The sequence below is a fragment of the Apteryx mantelli genome, chromosome 1 (genome assembly GCF_036417845.1).
Source record: "Apteryx mantelli isolate bAptMan1 chromosome 1, bAptMan1.hap1, whole genome shotgun sequence".
In the NCBI taxonomy this organism is placed as follows: Eukaryota; Metazoa; Chordata; class Aves; order Apterygiformes; family Apterygidae; genus Apteryx; species Apteryx mantelli.
This window is the reverse complement of record NC_089978.1, coordinates 173,651,494-173,674,461: the sequence shown is the minus strand read 5'-3', so window position 1 is coordinate 173,674,461 and position 22,968 is coordinate 173,651,494. Positions and strand designations below refer to the sequence as shown.

The window sequence follows — 22,968 nt, the reverse complement described above, 5'->3', positions numbered from 1 at the left end:
GCTACTGTTAGAAAAAAGATGCATAGCATTTTGCAGCTTGGAATTTAAATCCCCCTACTATGGCCAGGAAAAAATTATTGTACTATGCAAGCATGGTACACTGTTCTTCAGCATTTCACTGAGGCTTTTATTAATAAAATGTTAAATTTATAAAGGATGATGACAGAAGATTTGAGGAGGATATCAATACTTTAACAATACTGTCACAGAACACACTCAAAAGGATAAAATGAAGTTTCAAAATTTTAATTGAAAAATCAAATTTATATGCTTTTATTAGATTTTGTTTAATAACTGGAGGAAGAAGCAAAAGTCCACACTGATCTATTTCAGTGCTCAGCATTAATAATACACTGACGCTTTGGACATGCTATCCAGTTTGTCTGGGTGAATACAATACTTAGTGCCGTTGAGCTTAGCTCAAAGGTGGGATTTTTAAAAATTGCTTAAGCAGCACTAACATAACTTTGTTCTTACCTAAGTCAGCTGAGCTCCACAATTTACTGTAATGGGAATAAAATTAAGCAACTGAAGAAAGCTTTTGAGAATTGCATACAAATATCCAAAAATGTTAGTTTGGAGTGGTCTGACATACTTGTTCTACTCTTGAAATATCATTTATTTTAATTACAAACTTCTGTCAAAATACACACATTGTTCAGTACCAATTAAAATGCTAAATGTCTTGGCACAACATAAGATTGGTAGGTAGATTCTGCTTGCCTGTATTAAAAAAAAGGAATTCAACGATAAAAAAATAATTACAGCTAAAACATTAAGGTTGCTAATAATAGCTTTATTTTGAAATGCTTCATTATTTTCTTCCACTTTTGTGCTGTGACAGTTGGAACTTTAAGAAAACCTTACTGATACAGGAATATATTTTGTAGTTCTAGCTGTTCATTAAAGATCAGAATTCAATTAAAAATCTCACTGTGATAACCCAGGGAAGTGGGTTTTATTGCTCAAGGAATTCATTAGCTACAAGACTTTAAAGATCCATCTTCTCACTTCTTGTCACTTGGTATTTATATTTTAGTCAATTTTTTCCTTATCTGATGTGATAAAAATTAAGAAACAATTGGAGGTGACTAACTGTAAACATGTGATAAATGGCAACACTGCTCTGACCTGAATTTGGAGGGGACTGGAGGGAGGAAGGGGATGGTGGCAGACTGAATGAATTGCAAATCCAAGAATATTTGTTATTTTTAAATTTCACAGGACCAAAGAACTAGAAGAGTTCTCCTTGATTGCTGAATCCACTTCTCAGGTAAATGAGTTTGTCTACACCTTTCTCATTGAACAATCTCTTATTCTGGAACTGACAACATCTGACACACTAAGAAATTATTATTATTATTTTTAAGCTCTTTAAATTTAAAGAAGCCAGAATGCAAATATTTTGAGAGTGGATAAAATGTCATTTAAAGGGATTATGGTCTAACCAAGTGAAAACATAGAAGCCCTATCTCAACAGATGCCCTTAATGTCACAATGGTCATATCCACTATCCTAATGACATTTATTAAACTAAATATGGATAAATTATTCTCAGAATAACAGATGTAGACAGCTAACATTTAGGGTTTTGTTCTCTACTTCACTTCCACAAATGATGCTGGAAGAAAGCCAAAATACAGAATTCTGAGCCAATAAAAAGGGTAGAGAAGGAAACTAATGACTGTGCCAAATCCTGTCCCCCTTTTCTCATTTATTTGTATGGGATTGTCTTACGGATTGAGAACCTGATTCACATTTTTAATGATGTGATATGCCTGGGTTGACTACTTTGCAATTGTACTTTCCTCCCTCCCAATCTAAAAGGGGGAAAAAAAACTCATCACCACCAAGAAATTAGTACAAACTCCTGCCTCTCTCACCAACATGACATTCTTGAGGCTGACACAGCTTGAGGAAGCTCTGCCGTGTGATTCCTACAGGAGCCTTTTTCCACAGTGCTGCAGAAAGGCAGCAGCAGTTGGTGACTATAGCAGAAGGGAAGTAATCTGGTCAGGTGGCCTTGGAAATTCACAATTTAGTGTTCTAAATCCCATCACTCTCACATCTTATTACACTTTCTTGGCATAGGAGAAAACTCCATTTATTGAAACTTGAAAGGTTTCCATTCTATGTAGTGATACTTATACAATGGGAAAAGTTGAAATGATATAAACAGATACACAACTCATGAGAAACAAGATCAAGGCTTGTTCCTTCGTTCAGCAATGTGTAATGCCTTTTGCAAGGAGGAAGTTCTGAAGAACAGATTCACTGTGGATTGGGATATCTCTCATCATTTAATGTGTAGAAGTGGAAAATAATGTAATTTGTTAAATAAGGATTTATATACACAAACATACACATATATATATGAAACACCTTACAAACTCTTATTACCTTAGAATAAAAACACCTACAGCCGTATTCTTTATAACACGCAAAGTTTTAAAAGAGTGAGTGTGTGTGTGTGTTAGGAAAATAAATGGAAAACACTAAATGAAAGGTTTATCTTTTAAAAATAAATATTAAAATTCCACTAGTTACAGTGTATTATTTTATTCATACCTCTGCTCAGATAAATTCATTCCTTAAACACCCATGCACATCTTCTGCATGCATTCCACATTTAATTATATTTGTTGTTTCATGTGTTGCTGTTGTTGTTATTGTTTTTTAATGGCTACACAAATTTAAAACATTGATTAACATTAGTATTCTCTGTGTTCAAAATAGAAAACAATAGTGACAACAGAATTATATATACAAAAGCACTGTTTAGCTTGCTCACTTTCCTATTGCTCTATAGAGTACAGTAAGTATCTTGGAATGATATTTGTATTAGTGACATCCAGATCAGAACTATCACAGTTTAAAACTATTCAATGTCAATTGTTATTACCCGGGTCTACACAATTATTTATATTCCTGTATGAATGCTGTATCCTGACACAAAAATTTATCTAAAATTATTTCTTTTTAGTTGAAAGGAACATCCTTTTAACACAACTAATCGCACTGGCAGCCGAAAGAGGAATGCCAGTACATTCCACAAGTAGAACTGAAAGCCAAAATACATCTAATGCTCAAAACTGAAGAACTGAAGAATAGAGGGATATAGCTTGCTTATGTCATAATATAGTAATAAACTATTGCATGTCTATTCTAGAAAGCTGGTCCTCTTGTTAGACCAGGTCAAAGAAAAATCAGAAATTCTATTCTATTCCTGCTTGCTATTTCTTTGGAATACAGGTCTCATCCTTTACCATGGAAGAAAAAGAAAATTTTGTTAAGAATTGCCATAGATTCCAATTAAAGTCCTCTTGCTTTGTAATGACAACTAAATTGCAGTCTTTCTCTGCTTTAGTTTTGTTAGCTATAAAGAAAAATAACTTGCAACTCCCCTCTTTTTGCACCAGTAAACGAATTTTTAACACTTACAAAAGGTGAATTATTTTGGTATTTTTATCATCACCAGAAGCAGCCTGAAAGATGCAAAAATTTATGGAATTGTGTGTTCATGCAACGTAGAAAAGATACATCATTTCCCATACTCTAATGAAAACACATAGTGACACTGGTGCTCCTTGTTATGTATGTGCTTGCATCTTAGGGAAAATAATTTCTAATAATAATAAAAGACAACATTAGCATAGGCCTTCTCTAGAGATCCATCAAGTTAAATGCCTAACATTTATATATGAGATACTCTTGTTAAGACAGTAGCCCAGAATCTGCAATTTGTCTGTGTTCCCTTGTGCTCAGAGCCGCATGGCAATTTCTTTGAAAGTGATGTGCATTTCTCTAGACATTTTGGTTCTATGGATTACAGTAGAATTAGAAATATAACTGCACTGAAATAAAATTTTTAAATAAAGCTCAGAGTGAGATCAATATGTTAAGGTGAATATAAAGATATCAACATACATATAAAGGTGCCAATAATATTTAAATACTTCACTAAATTACTGTTAATGAAAAACCACATTATATACTGTCCGCTAGGTTATAGCTAAGATATGTAAAAATCAACCATGCTGGAAGGCACATAAACAGGAGTATCGTACTGTTACTTCTCCTTTATTATTTTTTATTTGATTAATGCTGTGTGCTTGCAGCTGAATAGAAGGGCTAAACAATGAAGAAGCTGATGTGTAATCAATTATATGGTATCAGTTATTACACAAAGGGGTCTAGTCAGGATGTGGAATATGAAAGTAGATATACCCCTACTGTGTGCTGCACTCTGTACTTTAAGAGATGTTAAAATGACAATAAAAATGAATGCAAAGTCCCAGCAGTTGGCACTGTAATCCCAGATCAACAGCCGGCATTCCAGGCCTAAGCGCCACATTCCATCTTAGGGATTTACAGCCTTCACAGACAAAACGTATTGTTGCTTTTACAACTTAAAAAGGCAGAATGATATAAATCACCATAACTTAGAAGTGATGACACTGCTGATCAGGATAACTGAAGGCATCAGCAAAAACTATAAGCATTAGGGACAAACAAAAACAGGGCATTTTACCCCTTTTTCATAAGGAAAGGATGCTCAGACTATCATTTCTGCGTGTCTGTACCCACAATTCATTTGTAAGTTTTGAAACTGTTGCAGATTTAAAACAGTCTGACAGCGAACTAGATATCTTAGAGAGAGCTAATTTTATATAGGTTACCTGAGAATAGATGGCTGGCCAGAAGAGGGAAATATGTTATATTCTCACTGAGAGAAAGAGTCTGGCATAAGTTTACACATTATTAGACACTAGAGAATGCATGCAAGAGAAACAGAACTTATAAAATACCTCAAAACAAGCGAAAAACTACAAATAAAAGCTTACAATCAACTACGAAAACACAAATTTGCAAGAAGACAGGCTACGTTATTTCTGGTGATCAAGGATTACTTGTACTTTATAAATATCAGGAGCAAAGGATATCCTAGCAATGGCATACATATTACCTGGAGACATTGAGTGGCGCAGAAATCTTTCAAAGAGGTTAATAGAGTATTTTTATCTGCTGTTGAGGAAGATGATGAACACTGTAATTGTATTTGTGGAAAATACTTTCTGTTCCAACCTTAACAAAAAAGATTGTTAAACAACTTATACTATATGTAAACATTTTTCAAACCTAGGATTACACAGTTTGTACTCCATAGTTTCAAACTAACTTAACCGGTAGGCCAATGAAGTTGATTTTGAATATATCCGGGAATAACAGAGAAATACCAGAAGAGTGGGGAAGCTAACATTCCATCAATATTTAGAAAGGATAAACAGGATGACTGTGTGATCATAGGTCACAGTTGCCTTGAGAATGATGTCAGGGACAAATATAGAAAAGTTGATCTAGGGTATAAGTAGCAAAGATTTAAGGCATAACAAGAAGCAAATCAACATGGTTTAAGAAATAAAAAAAAGGGTCTGTAAAACTCGAAACCTCTCTGATGAAATACTTAGTCAAACTGTAACTAATAAAAATACACGTGGTTTTTAATCCATAATATGCATGCCACAATTTTAATCAACATATCTTAAGTTCTAATGCAGTATGAAGTCAATTATCTAGTTAGTGTTTCTTCAAAAACAGCTAAACTATAGAGTCACTACAGAACTATGGCGTTTTTAGTAATTCCGCTGGAATCAGTTCTTGCTTCAGTTTTACATAAAATGAACCAATGTTCTAGAAGAATACCAGAAATGGCTTTTGAAAAAGTTTATAGATGACATGAAAAGAGACATAACAAAAACTATTGCATAGAACAGTCAGGGTTCCTTGGTAATCTAACTTCATTCAAATCCAAATCCAATCCAAAATCAAAATGCAACATCATATACACAGGTATGATCTCAGAAATGGAAGTACCACAGAATTATATAGTCAAGAAAGCAGAGGTGCTGAAAAGATTTACAGTATCATGATATATATCTGACTGAATAATACAGCTTTAATGTGATAAGGTTATTGAGCAAAGAATTATAATAACTGTTTATTCATAGTTATAACTAGCTGTTAGTATTGAGTGAGAGGTAGTACTGCACTGTTACACTACACTGGCAAAAATATTGCTGGAATTTTGCACCCATGTTTTCAAAGAGATGTGTAAGAAATTGGAAGAAGTTATAGCAAATACTTATAAGAATGGACCATGATTTGGAAGAATAATCCTTGAGGTAGAAAAACTTTCAATGCTGGTTTATCTAAGAGCAGGCTAAGGAGAAAGTAATTAATGCTCTTAAACCTTTATGTCAAAAATGGGTGGCTTCCTATACAGTAAAAATACTTCAATGGTCAACTTAGGGTTGCATTGCAATACCTGTTCTTTAGGTACCTCATCTGTAGCTTGAAAGTGACAACTTCAAGTTCAGCAATTACACTCTCTACACAGTACAAAAGCAGAAGTAGGACAGAAGACAGCATCTCTCCTCTCTTTCCCCTCCCTAGCACCAAACCAAGCTGGTACGTCCACAAATACAGTGTCTCTATGCAGTATGGGACTATCTTGGCCATTAAAGTTTATATATATGTTAAATATGTATATTAAATATGTATATTTTAATAATATATTTCATTATATATTAAATATATGTAGACAACCTCTTCAGAAGAGTGATGCATATGTATCTCCACTTAAGTGTCCCTAGGACAGTTCCAACATATTTTAAAATACTACTTATTGCAAAATGCATAAACAGCAAAGGAAGCATGGTCTGGAACCCAGAATTTCTCTTCCAGAAGAACATCCTAATCATGAATTATGGACTTTTTCTCACTTGCTTTCCTCTGACGCCATACACATTCAAAATTTGCTTCACAGTGCTTCAAATTCCAGCATGAAGGATGAAGCATGCTCCCATTCAATCTCTGTCTCAGTTATCTGCTGGTTAGGTTACAGCCATGCAGATGGATGAAAGCAAGCTGAATTCTTTTATACTGAAAAAGGAGAACTGAATCCAAGTCTCCCTGAACAACAGGAACCTATTACTAGCACTTCCATTGGTCATCCTTTCCAAGGATTGCATCTTGTGAAAGACAAAGTCCTACTTGCATGTTATGCATGTGTTACACCCATATGTGTTGGAGCATGATCACTTCAGATGGCCTTTCTAGATGCTAGGATGTGGTTCAATGGACACTGGACAACCTAAATTGGGTTACAGTCAGCACTAACCTACCTAGTCTCCCAATAACAGAGAAAACATATTTCCTTTGTGCTGGCAGTAGTGGTTGGATGGCTGAGCAGATCAGGGCATTGATTTGGATGAAATTAACTGGAAAAAAACCCCACCCACAGAACAAACAAAAAAACCAAGAACAGTTGTCAAGTTGTTAAGTTAAAACAACTACAGAATCACAGTTTTAGCATTGTCTTGCCAAATTTCTGATCCCAAATTTATTTTGGTGGAAGAATAGGAACCAAGATATTTTCAAAGTTTTTCATATCTATCTGAAGAAGCTACTATGAAAAAACATTTTTGCCCCCAGTGCTGAATTTTTATTAAATTCTCAGTCTCTCAATCCTGTTTTAAGGGACCTATGTCATTTTTGGATCCAACTCAGTATTTCCATTATCTCAAGTGGAGAGAACAAATACATCTCTTACAGCAAAGTAGATAGTAACACAGCAAGGTTTGAAAGGAGAGAGATATTTTATTTGAACAGTTGATATATTTGGAAAACACCCAAACAAGCTTTTAGGCAGAAGGCATCCTCTGGGTTTAGCTGTCGCTGTAATCTAAGTCACAAACAGAATTTGCTAGCACTTGTTCAAACATCATCACTCAGAAATATAAGAAGAGATTCAGAGAATATTAAAGTGTTTTATTTTTGTAACAAACTATTGCATTAATCATTTTGAATAAAAAATGTTATATAGATATTTCATTTTATATTCAAAACTGCACTACATAGTTGTAAGCATGCTGCACTAAACTTAGACTCAGTAATATTTAAGAACAGAGGATAAGTCAAGAGATATATCTCAGCCTTAACATCTTTTCTGGCATGTTTGATCTATGGCACAGTTTCATCATCCAGCTTAAGATAAACAAAAATAAAACCTGCAACCTTTTCTAAGAGACTCACACCCTATGAACTGATCCAAACATTTCTTTCATTCTCAGTCCCCCAGAATATGCTATCTCAGAATTATTAAAGCACAGTGAATACTACATTCAACACTTTTTTCCATGCAGTAGCACAAGTTAAAACAGATGTTTACAGACTTACAAACCGCTGAATGTTAACTTCATTAACTTCCATTAAGCTAACCGACTCACAAATGGCATTTTTAGATTGGTAGTAAATCATCTTCTAGGTCAGCAGGAAGCTCATTATGGACTGACAATCCAAGTGACAGCAACACTTTTCTGCAAGTGCTATAGCAGTAATTTCCTGTGTGAAAGGCTCACTGCTGTTCTTGCATTCTTCAGGGGATGGTTCTTCTCAGAGGATGTTACTCTTCCCCAGGAAGAGGAAGGAAGCAGTTGTTATTGGATGTGTGGGTTGATAGCTGTCGGGCATTTTCTGCATGCCTCAGAATCAGCTGTGAGAACTGTGAATACAGCTTCGATTTCCAGCCAAAGGGGGGCAGGGGGACGATGACATTACTTTGGCAGACAAGGTCAGAGTGTACAAGTACAGTATCTCAGGAAGTTGGGACAGAAATAATACCTGGAACCTCTATGCCTCCAGTTCCCAGAAATGTGCTGACTTGCTAGAGGAACAATATAATGTTTTTCAAGTTGATCCATGTCTTTAAGCATTGTACTGTTGCCATGATTAAGGCCTTACGCAAAGCAATATACTGCCAGTTCTAAAATTCATCTATAGTTAGTCAGTCAGTTTGTCTTACCAATAGTCAGTCAAAAGCATCTGTTAATAAGTAATGTCCCTATTGGGCAAAGGCAATGTAATTAAACAAACTATCGTGTGAGGAGACTAAACACTGAAACTTAATCTTCTATAGTTTTGGGGATTTTTTTTCCCTGTTAGGTCCTTCTCCTGAACTCCCCTACGGTCACTCCAGCTCCAGGACAGGTCACTTGCAGGTAGTCAGTACTTAGTCCAGCATCAGCAAATGCTGTCTGTTCAAACAGCTGTCACCAAAAGAATGCTCACAGCGTCACATCCTACCTGCCTTCTCTTTAGTGGTGGCACAAATTTTGGTTTCCTCATTCCGCCAACTGCTAACTTTCAAACTTGATAAAGAATGAACTAGCAAAGGTTTATTAGGGAGATGAGACGACAGACAAATAAACCTACAATCCCATAAGCTACATTTCCTCAGAAAAGCAGGCTAAAAATAGTACAGGAAATATTATATTCTTGCGCTCTCTAGTGCCCAAATTCAGAATTCTGTCTCCAGCAGAAACCTGACTTTCTCTCAAGCTCCAGTTCACTCAAAGAATATAATGAAGCCTATTAAGGAATATCAGGACATGTATTATTACCTAATTATGCAGCAGCACAACACATTTCCTGTTCTTTCCTTGTAAACCAGCAGTTACACGCTGTGTTACAATATCATCACTGCAAAACGTAAAAGCCATTTGGATCATACTCTTCTTTTATTACAAATGTTGAGTTCATCTTCATGTATCTGATCTTTAAAATTAATCATTATTTGATGCTAGTATTATTAGAGCATTTTTCTTGCGAGATTAACTACTCAAGTCATTTTAAGCCTGCCAGCACCTCTATGAATAATCAAAAATGCAAGTTTAGAAATTCACTGTTGAAAACACCAAATGCTTCAACCTTTTGCCACCTGTGACAGAAAAATAGCTGTTTTGTTTGTATATACACCATACTTTCTGTGAAAGGCAGCAGTTGGGCAGAGAAGGCAGTCTCTGCTGCCTCACGGTTGCTACATCTGGATTAGGTGCAGCCTTTGGGAGGGATGGGAGACTGTTCCTTGCCTGAGAGCAAATGACAAGCTGCAGAGGTAGGGGAGAACATAGCCCATCCTCTCCCCCATGCACTGAACCTACATAGCAAGCAAAGACTAGGAGAAAAGCAGAAAGATGCATACCTGGCTTCCAGTGTGATGCAGAGAATGTCTTAGACATAGAGAAAGGTCTGTCTAGAGTGTGCTGTAAGACAAGACACTAAAAATTGCTTGTGTAAGAGCAAGACCGGGTGGAGGGAAGGTCTCACTTGCAAAGATGCAAGAGGCAGAGCACACTATTTTTTTTTCTGTCACACTGAACACTTCCAAGTTCCTCTATTTGCAGCATTCATTATTCTACTTATATATTTATAAAACCTAGCATTAGAAATTCAGAACCTCTTTGAGAGTTTTTGGTATGAGCATCTGTAGAAAAGGTACAGACAGTTTTACCTCAGACTTCTGGAGAAGAAGGATCTCTTCACATTACTCAGTAATTTCATTCCATGTTTGGAATCTGGATCATGGAGTTTGTAGTTTGTTCCTATTACATTTAGCAGCAATAAAGAGTAGCAATTTAAAAAATAAATAGATCTACAGCTACTCAGGAAGTGACCTTTGTTATGCTGAGATTAGTTTTCTGCTACATGGTCTGAATGTTAATTTTACACTTTGCAGTAGCACTTGGGTTCTGTCCGGGAACGAGGAAGGTAAGCTGATGCGAGAGACACTGGCTGGGGGAGGCTAGGAACTGTCAATTTTGATCAAAGTCCTACTATTGCGATCCCTCCTCAGTGCAGAACTCTGATTCTATCTAATCGGTGACTGAGTTTTGGACAAGGAACACAAGTAGGACACTTTTTTTTTTGTTTCCTTTTCTAGAGGACAAGGATTCCAGTCATTCAAAGGGATAGCACCAGAACTTCCCTTTAGCAGAGAAGAATATGTAAATATCATAAAATGATCAGAGTTTAAGTGAAAGGCTGGATCTCCAAGGTCCAAGAAAACTTGATATCCACGAACTGCAGGAAGCTGTTGTGCAGTTCTTCTTGTGCCTTTGGACCAACTGCAAAAAGCGGTAAGGACAGCCACTGTGCACTGTGAAGTGTCACATGAATTTTACTCCACTGGAAGTTCCCTTCTGAATAGCACTGGGGCCTCAAAGGAGGTGATCTAGCTGTGTAATTCATATTTTTCCTGTCTTCCTCTTCCCCTCCCACTAACGTCATTCAAGGAAGTTGGCGTTTGTTTCCATGTAAGGCTGGAGCCAATAAAGGATGTAAAATAGAATAAATCTGAAGTTGCACGGAAAGGAAAAGATGCACTTTTAAAAACAAAACTTCTTTTATCATCCTCTCTTCTACAAAATTCTGGAGTTGTGTTATGCCATACAAGAAAGACTTTATCCCAAGATCTCTTCAGAAGTTGCTTCCAGTGAGACAGAACAGTTGTGTAAGCCTTCATGTACACAAAGAGATGGAAGAACTAGATGCAAATTCTGCATTCATAATTGCTATCATAATTTACAACACATGAGGGAGGTGTGGTTTTTTTTTGTTTTTGTTATACCCAAAATAAAGCAGGCAGTAATGTTTGGGTCAAAAATACCTAAACCCTGAAATACATACCGGAGAGGCAACAACTATATCACAAATTGAGAATACAAATACTTGTACTCTTTACATCAGAAGACCTACCACAAATGAAGTGCAGACTAGTTGACAGTGTCTTACCTTGAGGAATAAAACTGTGCATGTACAATTATTGGTTCTCAAATATCTTAAAATTTGGGGAAAAAGAAAAAATCTATTAGGTAATTTTAAAACAAAACAAAACAGTATATTCCTTCTACCCCAAAGAGGAACAATCCTTATCTTTCCCCTTCCAATAATTGATTTAATTAAAGACTCAACTTTGTAGAAACCATACTGTACTTGAAGAATAAACATGTCTTGCTTTCATTGTTTACTAGCACTGGAAGAGAAAAACCAGCAGATCTCTCATAACCAGCGCAGACTTTGACTTCACATTACAGTACATTGCTTTGCTCCCTTCAAATCCTGTTTACATGAGCAAGGTCAAGGGATGGAACATTAGAGAGCCCATACAGTGATTTCCTGCTGCTGTGGGTAAAAACTACCGAGACATCATCAACTTTCCCTTGTTCTCAGCAGCTTATCAGGGACTGGAGGTTACCAGTGTATTGGCCTACAGACTTGAACAAGAAAGAAAGAGGGGAAAAAAATTGAAAAAACCCCCCACAAAACCACACCAAAAACCCAGCCTCCCTCAAAACTAAAAGTAAAAATCAGAGGATGAAATAGGAGGAAACAGTCTCAAAGGGAGACAAGTCTTCCAACTTTTGCTTTTCAATAGCTCAGAAAACAAAGTACTATTAAGCTGCTTGGCATGTGGAAAAGAAGAGTTGGGAGAGAGGCAATATAATATTTTCAGAGTCTTCAATAAGATGGAAAGGAAAGAAGAAAAAAACCCAATGCAATGAATATCATTCATTTTTAGAAATACAACATATGAAGAATCTTACCATCTGAAAAGTCAGGCTGTTTGTTTTTTAGGTATAAATTTAACAGATTTAAATATAAACCCTATAAGTTATTTTGGGGAACAAAGCATAATTTTTTTTTTTCAGAAATTGATTTAGTTTTCTTTCAGGTACGTCTTTCTAAATCTCTAATAGAAATAGAAGACTGCAAAAAAATCAGAACTATGTCTAACAATCAGAATATCCACCAATCATACAATATACATAGAGTAATTCTTAATGCTTTTGTAGTTATAGCTAAAGCAAGCAGTTCCAATACTAAAGCTTACACTGAAGTTTTTCCACTCGCACAATGATCACATTCTCTTCACTAAATCTACAAAAAAAAGTTCTATCAGCTTCAATCTTGGATGAAACAATTTTTTTTCCCCAGCACATTCAAAAAAGGAATTGTTCTTACAGATTATAAGATAGGAGAATCTGAGAAGATAAGGTGTTTAAAGTTCAGAAAGTTTAGTAATTGGGCATTTTCAAGCAAAGCCCCTACAAGAACATTCTTCTTGTATATCTTGGCTTAATCTTTGATGAAAGAAAATAAAAATAAGTAAATTTGAAAATACATACGAAGGCATTTTAAATATGGAAGCCATTATGGATTATTGGCTTTGATGAAGCAACAAATTAAAATTTCTTCTGAACTCAGTATGCATTCCTTGAAAAGAGGAGTGGGAGGAAGAGGTAAGACCAATCTTTTCTCACACAGATAAAGCTCAAAATATAAATCAATGGCTAAGAATATATAAATATATTTAAATTCGCAATAAGGGTAATAATAGTATTGATTTTTCTTTTTTTAAAATGTTTTTAAAATTCTTTCTCCAGGCAGATTGTTGTGAAGAACAGAGAACAAGGGTACTTAACTACACCTTAACCTGTATTACAGCATCCAGTTAGGGGCTTCTCTATACAGGGAAGACTTTGACATCCTGGAGCAAGTCCAGTGAAAGGCCAGCAAGATGTGAGTCAGCCAGAGCACGTGATATACAAGAAGAAGCTGAGAGAACTGGGTTTCTTCAGCCTTAAGAGAAGGCTCAGGGGAAATCTTATTGCTGTCTCAAATATCTAACCGGAGCATATACAGAAGACTGAGCCGGACACTTATTAGCAGACCGCTGTGATAGGACTGGGGCAACATGTGAGTTGGAACATGGGAAATTCCAACTACATTTTGTGAAAAATATTTTCATCACAACATAGTCAAACATTAGAACAAGTTGCCCAGAGAGGTTGGGGAATCTCCATTCTTACAGATATTCACAAATCAATTGGACAAGGCCCTTCGCAACCTGATCCAAGTTGGCCTTGCTTTAAGGGGAAGGTTGGACGAGATTCCTCCAAACACCCCTTCCAACCTATACTGTTCTATAATTTCAGTTAATAAATCTATACAGAGGAAAGAGAAAAGAATACCTTTTTGTTCTGTTCCAAGACTTCTCAGAGGCAGTATTAGTGTATTTCCTATGACCAGTATGAACAGACAGTCTGAATAGCCTGAAGAGATTCTCAATATGGAGAATACAAAAAGAGGAAAAAGCCTGTCACAGAAGACATAAAGCGGGGGAGGTCAGGGAGGGGGGTGTCTTTCCCCTATTTCCCGGAGAAGCTTGAGATTTATAGGAGTTAGTCCAGTTACTGTCAAGAAGCTTGATAATCATTCAACAAAACATTATAAGATTTGACAGAGACTTGCACCCTCCCTGAAGATCTTTTAGTGAGCTTTTGGGAACTCATCACTGACCCTACAAAAGCTTCAGTGTTTTTATTTGTCCTAGAGAAGCCTGGTCCAAGGACTTGCTGAAGTGCTTTGCAAATACCATCTGTTGGAAAGACCCTTACAGCCCTGCTGTGTTAAATGTGTGATAGATAAAGTTATTGAACAAGAATCCTTAAAGATAGATGAGCGCAGAGTATATTTTTCCCCTCTGAACATATCAAAAGGGCAGAAGAGCTATTTAAGCTAAAGCAAAACACTTGAACAAGAATAAATAGGTATACACTGGACATCTGTGAACTAAGCTGGCAATTTGAACAAAGATTTCCAGTCATCTGAAGAGCAAGCCTCTGGAACAGACTCCTTCCAGTAGAAGTAGGAGTAAAAGGCCAAAAGTAGCTTTAAGACGGTTCTTGATAAAGTTTGCAGAGAAAAACAAAACAAAACAAAAAATATACAGGGGATTGCCTTAGATAATTAGGAGAAAAAGAGTAAGTCAGCATTTGGAATCAGGAGAGAATGAGTTAGACATAATGATGACATCAAATTAGAGGAGGATTAAAAAAAAAAAAAAAAAGTGCCGTGCAAGTGAGGATAAATAATATCAAAGGGAAGTTTGGCAGTGCAAGTGAGATGGGGAGAAGTCCATCATCCTCCCTTCCTGCCTTTGACTTCTCAGAAGAACATGAAGCCTCTATAGGTGGGGCCTCTATACATGAGGGCAACTGAGCCAGCTTCAGATGAAAAGATCTAAGTCACTGAGATCCAGAACCCTCTGGAAAGAAAACATGAAGAAACTTGACAGCTGATCTACAGCTCAATTAAGAAATAGGCAGCCATTCCACAAACAGCAGGAGCAGGTAAGGCAGCAGACAGGTACTGGACAGCACAGTGATGCTAAAGATGTACAGATGACGTTAGAAAGTAGGGAGGCCCAGATGGGTTGCCAAATTTGGGGACGTGTTACTGTAGGAAAAGAGCTAGTGGCAGAGAAAATGTGCACATGGTTTCCGGATTTGTGTCAATAGTGGGTCTGTGGGGCAGAGCAGTTGCCCTTAGGGCTGTAATCAGAGTAACGAGGATAGAAAAATGTTGCTAGATGGGAGAGGGGAAAAAAAAAAGAAAAAAAAAAAAGAGGCAGATGATGAGTGCTGTGATGCAGAAAGGTGAGAGCCAAGGGTGAATAGGAGCTCAAGATAATGGAAAAATATGTAGTGACTACTGACAGAGTCAAAAAGTATGAATTTTGAAGTGACATTTTTCATAAGACTGTAAAGCCAGTCAGACAGAAATCAACAAGATGTTATCTGTAGTGGATCTACTTATTATTTTCCTTGTTTGACCCCCTAAGATGATTTCTGGGCATAAGGTTTTATAAAGTGCTTTATAAAGTGCTAATGAAGGAGATTAAATGACTGGCAGCTTTATAGATACATGACAAAGAAATACAGTGTAACTTACATCTGAACTCTGCAATCAGTATTAAGATCAGGAAGTAATGACCACAGCATATTTTAAAGTGATGGGTAGTTAATAAATTGCATTCACCATAAGCTACAATCTGTCAAACCTACTTAAGAGACTTCTGTAAGTCTCCAAATTACTTGTTTTGACACAAATTATCTTATCTTAAAGATCCATATTTCATTGTAAAAACACAATATGACAATTGCTAAACCTTAAAATATATGAAACCGTAACATCTCTCATCAAGTAAAAGATAATATGCGGTTATTTCTGTTTGGCAGATTTTTTTTTTAAACATGTGAACCTCTATATCATGATTTTCACCCAATGATCTCAAAGTACTTTTTATAAAGTACCCTCACAACATGCTTATTCATAAAACATTTATGACAAAACAGAACAGCAGAAACCATACCTACTGCCCAGTCTTAGGTATTAACCCTTCAGCTGTACAACTGTTGTTAGGGCAATTAACATTGCTTTAGATACAAATCATGCCTTCATAGGAACAGATTCAGAGCTAAAAAAGAGAAATTCTCATTTTAACCTAATTCTAGAACAGTACATCTTTTAGGACTTCATACCAGGAGAGCATATTTCTCCTCCTATGAAAGTACCGTTAAAACTTTGCCTTCCTTTCCTCCCACACGCCATACCAATGTCATATGAAAAGCTAACACTAGAAGGATCTAATCCTATCATTCTTTCCTAGAATGTGTTACCTTTTCTTTCCTAGAGAACTACCAGATGTCTTAAAAGGAGAAAAAAAAAATATCATTATTGGAATTTTATCAGTGAGGCAACTATTCTCTAGGTTTCCCATTAAGTGCAGATAAAGACAGAGTTAGAAGGACTGTTTCAGAATAAGAACAAATAACAGCAACATTTAGATATAATTAACAAGGGCTTAGATTTAGAGCAGCTGCTTAGTACAAGGATAAAATTGCTGGGATAATATGAAAGCTTCACTATTACGCCATCTTCTAGTTATCCTTGGAAACTGAAAACAAGCTTAAGTTGAGAATTTAGGATATTGAATTCTGAACAGTTAAGAGTTATTAAAAGTATTTTATCCGTATAGACAAAAAGAATACATTTCCAGTAACATGTTAATTTAGGCTATGCCCAATCCTCTTTTCACTCACAAGGTAACTTACCAGAGTACTGAAAGATGAAGAGGAACTTATGTCTATGACGGGTGGGTCAAGTGTTTGTGTATCAGCCACATCAAAGCTAGGGTTGACCTGTTGAAAATGAATTATAATCAACTATTTCAGCATCAGTACAAAAAGAGAAGTAAGACTGAAATAAAAAGGACCATTTGCCACACCAAGGCACCACTATTAGCTAAAGACTATTAAATATTCTTTAAAGTGTGTGAAAAATAAAGGAAAGATGTTGCCCCTGCAACAGTATAACAAGCAATTATATAATACAGAAACAGGATCCAGATACGCCTTTATCACAGAGATATCATTCATACTTTATAAGCATCACCCAAAACTAACTCAAGGGTTCCTACCACAAGAAGCATAACTATTAAGAAATTCAGTTTTATGACAAATCAATAAAAATGAAGTGCCAAATACAATTTCAGAACACACTTACAAGACAGTTAACTCCACTGCCCCAAACTGAAGCTATACAACAGTTTAAGAAGTTTACCAAAGAGTGGCCAATGGTGCTGCTGAAACAGTGAACTGCAGGTATTAATCAAATAATTCCCGAACTCCGTAACTGTTACTTGCAGGTGCTTTTGAAAGTTTTGCATGTATCCCTCCTATGTTATACTGACTCTTACACTTTTTTGTTTTTAAATTGACATAGATGTACAAGAGTAAAGTTAGAGTAATATGGAACACTAACTTACCACTGCTAGCAAGTTTTCAGAACTGGAGCTAGCTTATGTTGTCTGTAACTACAAATAAACAACCGATGGTAAGCGGTAGCTGTCATGTGCTTGCTGCACCCATACTGGCTACTCTAGCTTGCCTCTAGTCCACACCAGTTTTGTCCCCACTTCACTTCAGCTAAAATGAATACAGGTTTACAAACTATTCCACGGACTTTTGCAGCTTCACCAGAACAGGGGCTTCTGGCATGCATACTGAGAGTGTACCTACAGCATTCATCCTCTTGATCACATATCTTCATGATATCAGGATTCAAAGCACTTTATGGTTCAACGGCAGACAGCTACAAACCTGCATCATGTTAATACCAGCTACTTCCATCTGCCTTGGATAACCTGCTCTTACTTGGAAACATGAGCACACACACAGGCACTTTGATGAGACACTAAGGTCAAATATTTCTTTGGCCAGAAATTCAATGTTTTGTGCCAAACAAGCATTCTCTGGTAAGACAGCTGCAGCACTTGCCATGACACTGCCAGTTGTGAAAGTTTACAGCCTGATGTGTCTGGCTACTTGAGCTGAATTTGTTCAGTAAGCAGGAAGCACCTCTAGCTTGCAAGGGCAGAAATTAAGGGCTTACTTAGTCAGTCATCTTATCCGAAGTGCCTTAACCAGCATCTGTCCTAGTTCCCTACTTGGAAACTGTGCAATATTCCACTCCTTCCTTTTCCCCCAGTATCAGTGTGGGCACACAAATACACTTTTTGACCTATCCTCTGGATGACAACAACTAGAAGACTCCTGAAGGTCATCTTCAAGTTTGACTTTCTAGATTCAGTCACTTGTGGGTGAAGTTGTAGGCTGTCTTTCCTATTCTTTCTTCTACTAAGGAAGAAATGTCCCAGGGCAGAAGGGGTCATGGATGACTATGGACTTGAGAGCTCAACCACCTGTGGTTTCTCTATGCAGCACTCAAGTTTTTATATTAAGCTGGTCCCCAGTCTGTTGTACTTGACTGGCACACCCTGGCTCACAGTCTCATACTACTGCTTCCAAGTTCCATTACCATCAAATTTTGGTAGGTCAGTGTTGGGGTTGTGGCATTGAAGCTTGCTAGAACAAAATGGAAGGACTGGGGGTAAAACAGCTTCACCGGGGGTCAACATGGTTGCAGCTGCTCCAGCTCAGTGGATGCATAAGGGCCCAAGTTGCCTTACTGAAGTGCTACATCATTAGCATCAAGCCATATGTGAGCACACATCTAGCTGCAGAGATAGCTCCATTTTGAATTCAGACTCAAGTTCCCCAGTCACTTATCAGAGCAATACAGAGGCTCTGCCTACATGCTTGCTTCTTACATGATAAGCCTGATATTTTAAAATAACTTGAAAAACATTGTTGTGGAAAACAGGTTTGAGGCAACACTGACTTCTGTGATAAGTGAACTAGCTAAACAGAAATCTTGCTGTCTCTAAAGCCATATGAAAAACCAGATAATACCAGAGGCTGATTTCAATATAAGAGGCAGCATTCTATTTCAGATACATGTCATCACAAGGTCTGAAAATTTGACTTTTTAGTATTGTAGTTTGACTACTCATTTATTATTGGTTATAGGAAATAATTTATAACTTTATCAATATTTTACTAATGCCCTTTTCTGAAAAGTAAAATATTAATGAAAAACAAGAGAATATAAAGACCTGTGGAAAAAGTTGCTGCTTTTATTTATCTTAGGTTTTGACTTAAGAATCAGAATATCCTCCCTATGAAAGCTGTATTGCACATATTCCTTATCATTTTATTATCTGGACGCATCACAGCCTAACATATTTGCCCTCCAAGCATGATATATGGACTATTTTATGGACTGAGAAAACTCACAGAAAGGCTAGATGCCTTCCAAATCATCAAGAAGTCTGGAGTAGTAGAGAAATGAACTTGCTTCTTTTCAACTTTGCATCAGTGGTATAACAATGGACTTATCAGAAAATATATTGTTTCCAGATATCTTACTTTCAACTAAAAAACAAACCAAACCCCACACCTGCCTAGTGATAGGCTGTTTGGTTTTGGTTGCTGGAGATTTATTAGATAGGAGGATCATTTTATCTTGCCTTTTCAAGAAGAAAGGGCCTATCTTCTCACCTGAGGGCAGTCACAACTCTAGATCAGCCTGAGCTGCTCATTCAGTGACTGCTTCAGTGGGATTTCCTCAACCCAAACTACTTGATCCTAAAGTCTGGAAATGAAAATATAGCCTTTTAGGTCGGAGATCCATTAGTTGAGTAAGTGGCTAGAATGAGAGCTTTAAACTGGAATTAGTAGCCAGCAAAGACAGGCAATAGCATCTTGTACTGCCTGGAGCCTTTTCATTCAGCTCATTTGGATTTCTGTAACTTATGTCACACAAATTCAGGTTGGAACTAGTAGAAGTAAAGTTCACTACAGTGAGATCTTCATGGGGGGGGGGGGGGGGGGGTGTGAGGGAAAAGGAGCCACAAAGTTTCCTAACAAGCTGGAGGGAAAAAAAGGCATATTTAAATACAGATGTTACCTGATCAGTCAAGCTGGAAAGGATCCTCATGCTTTGCAGCACTGACAAATCAGAGATGACAAGCCTTCATTAAGGGGATATCTCAACTCTTTTTTTAAGCTAGGTCACCATTTCTGACTAGCAGTGCTTACTTAGATCTTGCTTGAATTCAGTTTAGACAAGCTGTTCTTCATCCATGAGCTCTTTCTGTAGGTATTCTGACTTCGAATTCAGATTGTTCTTGGGTCAATTGAGAATGAGCTATTTGGAGGCAATCGGGAAACCACTTCTCCTACAGGGCTATAAGAATTTGTCTTCCTCAATTTGTGGACATTAGGATCAAGTGCTTCTTTTTTTTCCAATTTTGTCAAATGGACTTGGAAGAAAGAAAGGGAAAAAAGGAGAAATGGAGCCAGGTAACACAGTCTAAGCAGTAACTTTGTGTTTTTCTGAAAGTTCTGCAGTTTTAACTGGACTTCTTTATTATCATGACAAAAACACTATGCCACAACTTTACTTTCTTTCTCTATACACACCTCATCTATTTAGATGAAACAGACAACAGGTGTTGTCCTAAACCATTTGTTTAGTGTCCAGCATAACAAGCCTCATCTGTGTCTGACCATCAGACCTTCCTGTAATAAATACAATACATCAGCTGTGTGTCAGCCAGACTATTGTCAGAAAAGGACTGGGCTCAGCTGCCATGTATCATTTGGGCACTGAAAAGAACAGAGGGCACTGAACCTACAGGACTCTGCAGAATAGGGACAGCAGATGCCCATCATCTATCAATACTCTGATCACAGAATCACAGAATGGTTGAGGTTGGAAGGGACCTCTGGAGATCATCTAGTCCAACGCCCCTGCTCAAGCAGGGTCACCTAGAGCACATTGTACAGGATCGCGTCCAGGCGGGTTTTGAATACCTCCAGAGAAGGAGACTCCACAACCTCTCTGGGCAACCTGTTCCAGTGCTCTGTCACCCTGATGCAGAGGAGCGACTTGAATTACTGTAGTACTATTACTAACAGCTCTTGGAACGTCTTCTTTGCAATAATATCTCCTTGTTACGTACATCAAAACTATTGTAAACGCAGTTACATGGTTCTCCTGATGTTACATTACTAAATAAATACATGGTATGATTAAGTAAAGAAAATGTGCTATTTATGCAGAAGTATCACATCCTGGCACTGGAATGCAAGTCTCCTCTGCAAATAGTGCTGGCTACCACTTTATCAGAGATAGGGGAGGAGGAGGAGAATTGGAACCACTGACTAGGGCTGCAGGAACTGTCTCTGCAGAGGCCGTATTAAAAGAACTAAATATATATAGAATTGTTAAGCAACAACTCAGGAATAGCAGAGTGTATGAGGAAAAGGCAGCATAAAACATGAAGGGTATAGCTAAACCCTTCTCCTGAATAGTTGCATTTAATATTGCTCTAAAAATTAACGAATAACGGAATGAAGCTAAATGGAAGTTTCAAGTGACTCGCTCAACACATCTCCTGATGAAGTGATGTAGTTAGCTGTGAAATAATCCCACCAAACATATTTGGAAAAAATTAAATTTAAAAACAAGAGAGAAAACCAGAACAATAAGAAGTGAGGTAAATAGAACAGTCATGTATTAAAGGTTTTTAAAAAATCACTAGTCCAAAACTTTAATTATCCGGTAAACTGGATTATCTTCTTCCAATATGATACATATATCAAATTTCGATCCATTGTATTAAAACAAACAAACAAACAAAAAGCCCCCAAACAACAAAACCCCACCTCACACTTTTACAATGCCTTTCATAAGACATTGATGTTATACCAAAAGTTAATGAGGTAACAGAATGAAGCTAAATGAAGAAGTTTTAAGTGACTCATGCAAAACATTTTCTAAAAAGCATACTAGGAAGAAATTTAACTTTAAATTTGATTAAACTGGTTTTGTGTTAGACTGGAGTTCTCAGGGCAAACAAGCAATAGCCATATATTTTCTTATTTCTACTGCCACCTAGTGTAGATTCATATTTTATTCATCTAGGAAAATACTTGCATAGGAAAATACTAAAATTATACTGAAGATTTTAATGTGAAATGAAAATCAGTAGAGGATATTTACGCTCAAGATACAAAACCAACACAGCTTAGATTGAAATAATCTTTTTTTTTTAAAAAGGAAAAAAAAAAAGAGGTTTGAACAATCTTTCAACAACTTTAAAGAGGTCTCTGGTATACCAAAGATTAATTATGCAAGAATATGGAAAATTCAGAAATACAACTTGTCTCCAAATGGAATGCATTGTTTTTAGTATATCACGCTAACACTACACTACTGCATAAATATACTATTTCCAAATCGCTAAAAAAAAAAAAAAAAATCTCAGAAAAAGACAACGATTAGGATTCTTCTCAGCTAAATCTAGACATATTGCTAGATTCCTGTATTTGAGCTAGTCACCCAAGATTACGGTCAATGGAGAAAAGTAGGCACCTTCAGAGAGCAAGTAATTTACTTAAATTTCCAAATTACATGAATACTTGTAATGGTTATAAGTTTTAAAAAAGTGGAATAGATTCTAGAACATTAATTATAAACCTCTACTTACTTGCATATTCAAGAATCACATTCATCAGTGCTAGTAATATTAGCCTACGGAATGAGGTGAAGTTGTAAAGATTTATAAATCAAAAATATAAAATTCAATGCTGTATCTTAAAATTCAAGCTACTGCCAGTCTAAATAAGAGGAGATACAAATAAAGAATTTATCATAAATGATAATTATGCTTCAGAAAGCGAGCAGAAAGGGGGAAGGTGGACCTAGAGAAGGTATCTTAAATACTACTGGCTCTGTGCATAGCTTTGAAGAGTAAGGAAAAGTTTTGAGAAAAGGTGAAAGTACCCTCAAGCTCTGTTTCAGTCTTTACCATGAAGG

General features: G+C 36.7%; 1 protein-coding gene across 3 annotated transcripts in view; it reads right to left on the bottom strand.

Moving 5' to 3' along the window:
* Positions 1-22,968, bottom strand: part of POC1B (POC1 centriolar protein B) — a 77,639-nt gene that overhangs the window by 32,587 nt on the left and 22,084 nt on the right. For all 3 annotated transcript variants that reach the window (XR_010886589.1, XR_010886588.1, XM_067312787.1), the window contains exon 10: positions 16,797-16,883. Coding sequence is in view for 1 of the 3 variants with exons in the window: in XM_067312787.1 (XP_067168888.1) it covers positions 16,797-16,883 (87 nt within the window). In the remaining 2 variants the exon portion in view is untranslated. The remainder of the gene's footprint in view (positions 1-16,796; positions 16,884-22,968) is intronic.